The 11,575-nt window shown below is 52.2% G+C and overlaps 1 protein-coding gene across 1 annotated transcript; it reads left to right on the top strand.

Annotated features, from left to right (window-relative positions):
• Positions 1–298: 298 nt before the first annotated feature.
• NOP2 (NOP2 nucleolar protein) lies at positions 299–6,341 on the top strand. The gene is made up of 16 exons (XM_039562875.1): positions 299–468; positions 545–590; positions 666–760; positions 1,853–2,118; positions 2,410–2,453; positions 2,575–2,744; positions 3,520–3,719; positions 3,822–3,911; positions 3,991–4,078; positions 4,174–4,314; positions 4,481–4,620; positions 4,885–4,974; positions 5,242–5,364; positions 5,451–5,548; positions 5,644–5,774; positions 5,882–6,341. Exons 1-16 carry the CDS (start codon positions 363–365, stop codon positions 6,136–6,138), a joined length of 2,085 nt encoding a protein of 694 aa, XP_039418809.1. The 5' UTR covers positions 299–362; the 3' UTR covers positions 6,139–6,341.
• The last annotated feature ends 5,234 nt before the right edge of the window (positions 6,342–11,575 follow it).

Here is an 11,575-nt window from a genome sequence, read left to right as displayed (position 1 = left end):
TTGTGCAAGATGATCTTTAGGCCCTCTTTTCCCCCCACCTTAACAGTCTCGGATTCTGTAATTTCTCTTTTCCCCCTTGCCTCTGCACCCTGCCTTTCACTACTGTGTGTGCCCGCGGCAGGAGCCCGCGGCAGGAGCCCGCTGCAGGGGCAGGCGCGGCCCGTTCCGGTCCCGCAGGCCCCGCGGAGGCGCTGCCGCCGTTCCCGCGGCGGGGCCGGGCCCTGCGCGTCCCGGGGTGGGCGGCGCGCGCCGCTGACGTTGCGGGCGGGGCCAATCAGCGATGGAGAGCGGCGGCGCGTGCGCCGGGGCGGCGGGGAGCGCGCACGTGTGGCGGGGGAGCGCGGGGCTCCCGCGGCGCGGCCATGGGGCGGAAGCTCGACCCCACCAGGAAGGAGAAGCGCGGCCCCGGGCGCAAGGCCCGCAAGCAGCGCGGGGCCGAGGTGGAGCTGGCCCGCTTCCTGCCGCCAGGTAAGTGCGGCCTGGACCGGCCCGCGGCCGCCCCGCGGCGTCCGGGGCCGTCTGACCGCCGCGTGTCTTCCCGCAGAGCCGGAGACCGGCAAGAAGAAGCTCTCCAGTCACGGGAGAAAGAGGTGAGCGGGGCGGTTCGGCGGGCCGGGGGGTGTGGGCCGGGCCCGGGCTGATCGCCGCTTCCCCTCCCGATCCAGGGCTGCGAAGAGGCGACTGGGAGCGGGCAGCGGCCCGGCGGGGAGGAGGCCGCTCGGACGAGGAGGAGGAGGAGGAGGAGGGCGGGAGCCGACAGGTGAGTGGGAGCGGGGTCCGAACCGGGCTGACGGGCCCGCAGCCCCCGGGCGCTGCCGCCACCGCCCTTCTGCGGCGTCGTTTCTAAGGCAAGGGACACGTGGAATTTCATTATTTTAAGTCACAGAATCACAGAATATCCGGAGTTGGAAGGGAGGCACTAGGATAATTGAATCCAGCTCCAGGCCCTGCACACGACCACCCCAAGAGTCACACCATATTCCTGAGAGTGTCGTCCAAACTCTTCTTGAACTCTGTCCGGCTTGGTGCTGTGACCACTTCCTTGGGAACTTGTTCCAGTGCCCAACCACCTTCTGTGTGAAGAAGCTTTTTCTGATATCCAACCTAAACTTCCCCTGACACAACTTCAGGCCATTCCCTCAGATCCTGTCACTGGTCACCACAGAGAAGAGATCAGTGCCTGTCCCTTCTCTTTCCCTCGTGAGGAAGCTGTAGCCTGCAGTGAACTCTGCCCTCAGTCTCCTCCAGGCTGAACAGACCAAGTGACCTCAGCTGCTCCTCACAAGGCTTCCCCTCCAGACCCTTCATCATCTTGGCCCTCCTTTGGGTGCTCTCTAATAGATAATAACAATGAATTCTATCTGATTCCTGGTGGCTGCCGTGCCAGGAGGCAGTGTTGTCTGAAGAACTAGTAAAAGGTCTCTCTTCTGCATGTTAAATCTGTTTCTTACTTATCCTCTATTCACAGCAAGGTGGTTGCAGGCTGCTTTTGTAGCTGAGGCTTTTAAATCTCTGTTACATCTGGCATAGCCCAGGAAGCTCTTGCAGTAGGAAGAAAGAAGGATAGACAAAGATTAGGGACAGAGGGTACCCTAATATGTCAGAGCAAATACCCTAAGAATTTTGTGGTGGTGTTTTAATTTGGTAATTCTGCTTAGATCTCCTTAAAGGTCCCCTGGAGGAGAGGTGAGAATGTCCCCAGTACTTTATGAGATATAGAGAGCAAGCAGTCCCTCCTTCGGGACAGGCAGCTCAGGACTAGGCTGAAGGCCTTTTTGTGTAACAACTGAAAAAGCAGAGCAGCTGCTTTTGGAAATAATGCCTAACCTTTAACCGCTTCTTCTGCCTCTAGTTGAAGAGCAGGTGCCCCCACAGAAGGAGAAACGTGCTGTAAAGGCAGCAGGACAAACTGCCCATGGCCAATCTGGCTTCAGTGATGGCAATTCCAAGTGGCTGGCTCCAGCCAAAGCCAAGAAAACCCAGCCTAAAGGAAACCACGTGGAATTATCCAGCGATGGTGAGGTGGAAGAGGGCAGCTGGGAGATGGAGGAGGAGGAGGATGGGAGCAGCGAGGAGATGGTGGATGATTATGGTGCCTCGTCTTCAGAGGAAGAAGAGGTAGGAACTTGCCCTTAATTACACAAGAAATACTTGATATATTGTTGGCTGAAAGGACCCTTCAGGGCTGGGGAAAAAGGATGGCTTTAGTGGCAGGGGGTGGTGAGGTGGTGGAGAATTTTCGCCATCTTTCCTTCGCAAGAATGATTTCAAGTTTAGCACTTGATTCCAGCATAACATTCACTGCTTTTGTTTGTTGTCCCTTTTAAACAGAGCAAGTAAATTTCACAGGTGCTGGGAAGTAAGCGGACAACTGTGGATGTTTTTTGATTAATCTTTGTCTCTATTTAGCTGCTGCCTATTGAAAAAGCTGCCCTGAAGCAGAAGTCTGACAGGTGAGTGCGTAGAGCCTTTCCTGGATAGATGAGGAGCCTGTGTTGTTATTCTCCTGTCATTTCTGTCATCTAAGAAATGGTAGTTGTGAAGTGTCTGTGTGATCCCATTCTTTGTCCTTAGGGAAGGCCTCAGTGAAGATGACAGCGAAGAGGAAGAGGAGGAAGAGGAAGCAGAGGAGGCAAGCAAGCAGAAAATAGGACAGAAGGAAGAAGAAGGCCCAGATCTGCAGCTCAACCTGGATATAGATGAACAATTTAAACTACCAACTAGTGAAGAGATTGAGAAGGAGGATATCCTTTTTATCTGTTACATCCATAAGTCATGTGCATGATGCAGCATGGGGCCTGGATACAACCAAAGAGCTTCACTTGGACTTTGTCATGCATATTGCTTAGCAAGAGTGTCTGTGCATGACAAGGTATTTTTAGCTGAGCTGTCCTAATAGATAGTGTATAATGCTGTGCTTCTGTATAGCACAGTTAGGAAATCTGTGACACCCTGTATGGGGCTTAGAACCTGTCCTAATTTCCTTTCTAGTCCTAAATACATATGGATGTCTTATTACGTGGTTTGTTCCTCTCTACCCTGATTTTCCTGGTGGGTGCTTGTGTAACCCATTCCCAGAGTTTCTGATGACAGCAATTCTAGCATCCAAAGTGCTTGCTGCTGGACTTTGGTGATTTTAATTTCCTGCCTCCCTTCTTATTCTCCCTCTGTACCCCTCGGTTGCCCTTGGGGAACTTCTAATCTCTTTTCTGCTGCAGGTAATGCTTTCAGTATTAAAAAACCTCCTTTGTTGGGTTTTTTCTTTCCCCCCCCCCTATTTTTCTCTGTTTATCTAAAGTAATTCTTTTAAACACCCTGTAGTTCTGCCTTGTGAGCTTTTTTGTCCAGTTCCGCCCTTTGAATCCTGCACATGCTGAGCTCTGGTGAAAGCAGTATTCCAGCAGAGCCTTTCTGGCGCGGGCAGCGTTGTGGCGCGCGGGTCCCGCACGGCTGATTGTACTCGTAAAGAGCCTCTGGGCGAGCTCCTTGCTGTTCATGGTTCCTTGACGGTGCTCCCACCTGCTGAGCCCCCTGACCTGCACGTCATCCACCAGCGCATCCAGGGCAACATGGAAGTGCTGCAGGACTTTGCGGTGAAGCGGGAGGAGGGGCGCTCGCGGCAGGAATACCTCGCGCTGCTGCGCCGCGACATGGCCGCCTACTACTCCTACAGCGACTTCCTGCTCACCAAGCTCATGGACATCTTCCCGCTCCCTGAGGTGGGATCCTGCCCTGCCCACAGCTGTGCTGCCCCATGGAGGTTTGGCTGCCTCCCTGAGAATTCATTTTCGTCTCTGTTCTCTGTCCCGTCTTCCATCCAGCTGATAAACTTCCTGGAGGCTAACGAGGTTCCCCGCCCTGTCACCATTCGCACCAACACACTGAAGACGCGGCGGCGAGACCTGGCACAGGTGAGCAGGAGCCAGTGGCTGTGTCCTGCACTGGCTGTCCCACAGAGCGGCGTCTCAGTCCCTTCTCCTTGTCTTGCAGGCTCTAATCAACCGTGGTGTGAATCTTGACCCCTTGGGGAAGTGGTCAAAAACGGGACTTGTTATTTATGACTCCACTGTGCCCATCGGTGAGATCACCTTTACCGTGCAGGGCTGAGCCCAGCTGCTCCTGCTTCCCTTTCTTTCATGTGTCATCTTCTTCTGTGCTGCCTTCCCTGCTCAGGTGCCACTCCAGAGTATCTGGCTGGACACTACATGCTGCAAGGAGCCTCCAGTCTTCTCCCCGTCATGGCGCTGGCCCCACAGGAGAATGAGCGCATTCTGGATATGTGCTGTGCCCCAGGAGGCAAGACCAGCTACATAGGTACCACCCTGGAGTCTTGGGAGGGATGCTCTGTCAAGTGAGGAGTTTCCACTGCTCTACCCAGAAAGGGGGAATAGAGGGGGACTGAAAGGAGGGGTGGCTGTCAGTGCAGACAAAAGCACAAGAGGTTTTCAGCCCCTTGCTGGTGTGTTTTGCCCTCTGGCAGCTCAGCTTATGAAGAACACAGGGATGATCCTGGCCAACGACAGCAGTGCCGAGCGGCTACGTAGCGTGGTAGGGAATTTGCACCGGCTGGGAGTCACCAATGCTGTTGTGAGTAACTGCGATGGACGCCAGTTCCCCAAGGTATGTTCCTGTTCACAGTGCTTACCTAGAGCTGCTGTGCTGTCCCTTTTGTGAAGCCGTGTTCTTCAAAGTCACCTGTCACAGGAGGATGAGCAGAGCTGCTGGGGGGAGTGTGTTTGTTAGTTGATACAGAGGCAGGCAAGGCAGGTGGAGAGGGAGGAGGGGTGTTTCCTGCCTTCCCAGTCTTCTGGTTCCCCTTCTAGTCTTGGCCTTGTGTTGAGTCCCCACCTGTGAGCATAATTCCACATGTAAATCTACCTGTAGGTGCTTGGAGGGTTCGACCGTGTCTTGCTTGATGCTCCTTGTAGCGGAACAGGCGTCATTTCCAAGGATCCTGCTGTCAAAACCAACAAGGTGGGTGACCAGTGCAGACTGAAGTATGAGTCACGAGAGGAAGGACTTCAGGGCAGCTTTGTTCTTGAGAGATACCTACAATACATTTTTCCTTTTCTTTCCTATTTTGTGTGTTGTACCAGGGCTAGTTTTTTGAGATTACTTTTACCGAAGACTCCAGACTTGTATATTATATGTGCTTTGCTCTCCTGTCATCCCCTCATCCACAGCAGAGGCCTGGGGTGCTTCCCTGTGCCTGTGGCATCCTAACCTTTCTTTCTCTTTCAGGATGAGAAGGATATCGTGCGCTGTGCCCACCTGCAGAAGGAGCTGATTCTTAGCGCCATAGATTCAGTCAATGCTGCCTCAGAGACAGGGGGCTACATTGTCTACTGCACTTGCTCCGTCATGGTAAGTGCCTTCTACCATGATCTGCTGTGGTCATCTCCTCCTCAGGAGACAGTGAGTTTTGGATCCTAATGCTTAGCCTCTGGCAGGTGGAGGAGAATGAGTGGGTTGTGGATTATGCCCTGAAGAAACGCAATGTCCGTTTGGTGGCCACAGGCCTGGACTTCGGCAAGGAAGGCTTCACCAGGTGCGTGCCAGGTCACAAGCTGCACATGTGACTGCTCCTTGGTGGCCAGGTTTGAGCAGGTGTTGTATCACTCCTCCCCCCACTTCCTCCTGCAGGTTCAAGGACCGTCGCTTCCACCCGTCCCTCAAGTGCACGCGGCGTTTCTACCCCCACACGCACAATATGGATGGGTTCTTCATCGCCAAGCTCAAGAAATTCTCCAATGCCATCCCGCAGGCACAGAAAGGTAACGTGGTGCTGGAGCTCAGCTGAGCTGGCTGGGCCTGCCCTCACAGGCTGCTTCCCCTGCAGAAGCCACGTGGGTTCTTCTCAAGCACCTTTCTCTCGTTTCAGACGAAGAACCTGTTGCGGAAGCGGCAGCTCCGTCTGCTGTCCCCGATACCGTCACAGAGCCTCCGCCAAAAAAGAAGAAACTTGAGGGATCAAAAGCTGACAAAGAGCAGAAGCTGCCACAACCTGCTTTGAAGAAGAAACGTTCATTGCAGGCACAGAGGAGACCCTTGAAGGCTGTCCGGCCTTCTCCCAAAATGATGCGGCCTAAAGTCCCTACCAGGAAGAAGAAACATAGAGTGAAAGCGAATGGACAGTGAGAGGAACTGCTTTTCCAGGTGTTGGTCCCTTCCTTGGAAAGCAAAGGCTGCTGCTGCTCTGTGTGTACCCACCACTTTGTTGCTCTGTGCAGATCACCTCTGCAGCTCTGAGCACCTGGGACAGTGATAGCCCCCTTTGCTCCTTTCCCTCTGCATCAAGGACTGATGCACTGACCCATTAAAAGTTTTATACTCTTGCTCAAGTCTTGTCCTTTTCCCTTGGAACATATAATACAGAATTCTGCTGTGTCCCTGTACTCCTTTGCAGTAGAAACCCCTTTCACTCCCAGCTGATGCTCTGGCATTTCTGATGTCTGTCCTTATTCCCTACAACGGGGATGTTTGTGAAGCAGCAGTGGGAGCTGAAGTCCTTGCTGCCTGCATGAAGGCTGTATTGTGTGGAGATGTCAGCTGAGCGCTTTGTCTGGGCAAGGCTTTAGCCCAGTGGTTCCCTAGTTCCCTGTTGTCACTTAGTTCCCTCTTGTGACTGTCCCTGTTTCACCGTTTTTCTGGTCCCCAGCAGACTCTCAGTTCTTGGCCTCCCAGACTTGAGCAGGGATTTGCTGTTGGTTTGTGGAGCTGTACAGTCGAGTTCTTTTTCTGTTTACCCAGATGCAGCTGCTTTTCCTTAAGACATAGCAAGCATTGGTCTGGGCTGTTTCTATTTAAATGTCTTGCTCTGCTACGTGCGAGGCTGCAGATTTCCCACACAGCCAGGTGTGTCTGTGCCACCAGCAGAAACTGAGCAAAACTGCTGTGGTGAGTGCCCAGGGAAACACAGAACTCACAGAACATGAAATACAAAAAAGGCCTAATCCTGTTCTTGCTCCCTGGCCCATCAAACCTGGACTGTGCTGGTGGATTGTCTGCCCACACTTCAGTGGGTCGCTGGCAGCTGCTCCTAAGGCTTGTGGTCTGTCTGGTGCCAGGCTTTCAGACCTCTTCTCCTACTTCGAGGCTAGTCCAGCTTGCAGTTAGCTAACGGATCCCCAGCGTGCATGCGTGCAGAGGAAATGACTTGGATTAGCTTAATGCCAGGCCAGGACAGATGGTGGTAATCCGGAGCAGGGCTCAGCCACACAGGCACGCTGACCAGCAGCCAATCTCCGTGTGACTGGCTCCTTCTATTAATTCCTCTCTCCATTTCCCATGCTCAATTCTCCCTGATTTGATGCCTCCCTTTCTCCTCCTTCGATCCTTCCCCTCAACACCTCATAATAGGTTTTGCTCCCATAATCTTCCTTAAAACATTGCATGATAAACTTTACACAGTCCCACAGTTACCTCAAACATCCCATCACAGATCTGCTCTTTCCCACGCAGCCCATGATAATACTGTTTTTTTATCAGTTGTGAAGTTTCTGGCTGAGGCTCTTCCAGGTTGCACTTGAGTGGTTCCTGTAATGGTTCAATCTCTCAGTGTCTCGGGAGTCCTGGTCTTTGTTACAGACCTTGTTATCTTCTGCTTTTTAGGGCTTATTGATCTGTGTGTTTTATTTACTATAACCCTGTTGGGGGGAGGGGGGGTTGACTTTTTTGTGTTGAATAGCCATTAACCAAATATATTCATAGTTGAAAATTAACTTTTTCCCCATGCTTCCCCAGTGAATTAGGGCAGGGAGGAGCCTCTGAACATGACCATCTCTGGGCTTGTGTGGTGAGGTCTGGATTGCTGGATATAGAGGCTCCAAGGGAAGCTTTTCGGTGCCTTTCAGAATAATTAAATAAATGCTGGGTGCAATAGGACCCAAGGGAAGGAATTTTTGCTTCAATACTGCATTTCTAGTGCCCCCCATCTGAATAAAGACTGTGAAACTGGGAAGTGTTCAGAGAGGTCAAATACATCCTAAATTTTGGTGAGAGAAGCAGCAAGAGTACCTCAGTGCCTCTTTAAGCCCTGGGCCTGTCCTTTCAGGAGCAATGCTGATCTGTCCCACTGCCTGCTGAGGGCCCCATGTGAGTGTGCCACCTCAGCTTGAGAACCAGTTTATCCTGATAACCCCAGCAGCAGTTTTCCTGCTTGGAAACCAGTTTTCCTGGTTGGAATCCCAAGGTAACTGTGTGGTTTCTAGCAATCTCCAAAATACGATGGAAGTTCAGCCCTGAAATGCAGGAATAGCTGCTGCTTTAACTGTGTCAATAAAACTTCTCTCTTGCCGAGCATTGTTCCAATCACTTGGCATGCCTGCAAACCTTTCGTTATAGCTGGGAAGAGACGGGAAATTTTCATCTCCCTTTGGTGGTTTGATCTCCTTCTGCTCTTGATTTCAGCCATGGTAGTTATTGCTGCTCAGAGAGATAATGTTGAGTGTGACATTGAAATGCCACTATCGAGCTTCCAAAGCAGTACTGGGAATGCAGCAGCTGGGGGGACAAAGCTTGGTGGTTTCCTCTGCATTCTGGTACAAGGCTGTGGTCACGTTAGGTTGGTGCTTTGCAGCTGCCTGCTTACTCTGGGAACCTTTTGTTACCTGAAAGCTGAGATTTCTGGAAAATGTGACTGCTGGATCACCTTTCAGTGCCTTCCTTTAATGTGTTTTAATATCTGAAAGCTGCTGATAACGTGGCTTGCGAGAGCTGAGACAGAGCAAAGCAAGAACTGAGGCAGAGCAAGGATTGAAAGCAGATCTGAGGGGTAAAAATGCTGTCATAGATTAAAAGCTGGTTGAGAGAAGTCGTGATATCTGTTCCGCTGTGCTGCGCCCAGTCCTTCTCCCTGAACTGGGAGTTTGTTGGAGAAGCCTTATCAGGGCACCATGAAGACAGCCAGCTGGCAGCTCCCGCCTTGCAGGCTCCAAAGAGCTGCCAGCTCCCCTCTACATGCCAGGAGGGAGAGGCCGGCACTGTGCTGCTGCACCCTTGGGGTGGTGCAGGAAGGAAAAGGAAGACTTCTGGGGACAATAGTGCGTAATGGAAAGAGAAGAGACTCCAGCAGGGACGGGGGTCGGTCACTGATTCCAGTGATGTCATGGGCTGTAATGTCTGCTCGGGGCCAGGCATGCAGCCTCTGGTTGTATTGCCTCATGTCTGGCTGTATCCAGAGGAAGGATGTCCCGCACTGCACGTTTCAGGGACTTGGGTATGAAATTTGGATCTTTGTGCACACACTACCTTGCACATAACACCCATAGATATGGGCACTTTTGTAGGGGCTGAATCCACAAATGGCTGAAGTCCCATCAGTGGGTCTTGCTCCTCCAGGCTGTCCATCCCTGCTAGGGAGGACGTGGAGAGCTCCTGAGGAGGTCTCACCTGCCTGATGGAGCCAGTAAGGAAGTGCTGAGAAGGTAAGGTCAGTGAGGTCCTGGGCTGTAGTAGTGCCTAGAACTGCCTTGTCATGAACACCTGGCTCCAAAACTCCCTCCTGGACTGGTGGTTGTGTATTTTTAGAAGAAAATCCATTCTTTCCTTCGCTGTTAGACAGGAACATTTCTGTGTGTTGTTAAGTGTGGCCATCACCCAGCCGCAGGTGGCAGCTGCTCCTCTGCGCCAATTTCTCCACATTTGCACCCAAATCCAGGCAGCTGACTGGGCTGATGGCTTTGCTAGGCTCAAAACTTGTGTGTTCATTGCAACATCTTCCTCTGATTGTATTGAATTGGATAGAAGCAATTTTAGGGGTCAGTTTCAGTGAAGAATCTTGGAAGTTGGAAGACTTGGAGAGTTTACACTGAAATATTTCAGCAGTGTGGTGCAAGGGAGAAGATACCGCAGAGGTACTCGGAGGGAAGGAGAGCAGGGAGGTGGGGTATAGACACACCAATGGGACCTATGCCTTACAAAAAGAGCCTCTGTGAAAGCTGTGGAGCCAATTTGGACAGGTTTCAGCTATGAAGCACCTTTGCAAGGAGGACGTGTTAGCTACCACAAGGTTCTGAGATCTGGGAGAGGAGGAGCCTCTCAACCAGGCAATGGATGCTACAGCTGGGCAAATGCAAAGGAGACAGGTGATTTTAACAGGGGGTTGCCACCTGGGGAACCTACCTTGATTTGCCCGTGGAGGACAGTGGTAGAGGCTTAATCTCTTTTTACTGTGCTGTCAGCAATTAGACACAGTGCCACATGAGTACCTGACCTGAACTACAGGAGTTTGCATTGCCTGTTTTGTACAGGGTCAGAAAATGCAGTGGTTTTTTTTGGCCTTAAAATCTGTGCAAGTAAGATAAGTATCACCATGTTTGTGAATAAGTGTCTTCTCTTACACTGGCTACAGGTATGATTTTAAGCTGTAATGAGCAGCTCTGCATGTCAGCAGCTGCAGTCCAGCAGTGCCACTGTTGACCCTGAGCTGATAAACTGGGGGCAGGAGCGGTTGGAGGGTCTGGAGAAGCGTCAGAGGTTTGGTGAACCAGGAGGTGAAGATGAGGAGAAGGAGCTGCTGTGGTGCAGTGAGACTGAGGCCCAGAAGAGGAGTGCTGTGGTCCCCTGGTTGCTGCAGGAATAACTAGAATAAGTCGGCCTTTTGCCCCAGCCATCTTCTGCATCAATAGGAATCCTTTACCCCAGCAAGTATCCTAAGTAAGGGAAGTTAGAGAAAAAAGGAGGCCCTGTCCTCTCCAGGAGACAGCAGAAGTGTTGGTGAGAAGAGGTGCTGGAGGTCTGTAGCCCAGTCCCTGCTGTCCCGGCACGAGGTCACATCACTGGATTTGCATAGCTGAGCTCTGAGAACCACCACGGACGGAGATCCCACCACCTGCTCCAGTGCTGTGCTGGCCTCCCGGTAAAAAAAGCTTTTCCTGATGGATGGCAATGCTTTCCTCCACTGGCATTTCATTAATCAGCTCCACTTGCTGGGTTTCCCCAGCAGGACAGGAGCAGGCCAAGCAGAGCTTGGGAAAGCACTTGCTCCACGGTTTGTGGCGTTGCTCTTGCCTGTGCTCCTTGCTGGCTGCATGCAGCAGCAGATCCCTCCGGTCTGACCCTGCTCGCCCAGGTACAAGGGCGTGGAGGGGTAAAACCAGGAGTATGTGAGGGGGGAGGATGCTGGCAGAAAGCACGGGCTGCCAGGCACACTGGCAGGCTGTGGCAGCATGGGGGCGGGTGACAGGACGTGGCAGCAGGAAGGAGGGAGTCAGCAGTGGCTAAAAGGTCACATGCTGGGAGGTTTCCGAGCTGGAGCTGTCACTGCTGCTTCAAAACAAGCTTCTTGACTGGGATCCCTCTTGTCCATCTGTCCTTCTCTTTTCCCTGTTTATTTGGTAGCATTGCTGCTGGGCACATTGCTCCCTACCAGCTGCTGTTGCAGTGCTGGTTTTTGGAAGATGGGAATCTCTTCTGCCTGTCTATGAGGAAAGCCTTCCTGCCCTCCTCTCCCTGGACAAAAGCACTGCTGGCCACCACTCAGCCTCTCCAGTCAAAGGCAGAGCACAGGAACATCCGCTTGAGAAGAGGGAAAGCGTTAAAAAGGAGGTGACAGAAGAGGAAAGCTCACTTCTTT

This window comes from Corvus cornix, chromosome 1 (genome assembly GCF_000738735.6).
Source record: "Corvus cornix cornix isolate S_Up_H32 chromosome 1, ASM73873v5, whole genome shotgun sequence".
Classification (NCBI taxonomy): Eukaryota; Metazoa; Chordata; class Aves; order Passeriformes; family Corvidae; genus Corvus; species Corvus cornix.
The sequence above is the reverse complement of the archived record's forward strand: the minus strand, read 5'-3'. Positions and strand labels throughout refer to the sequence as shown.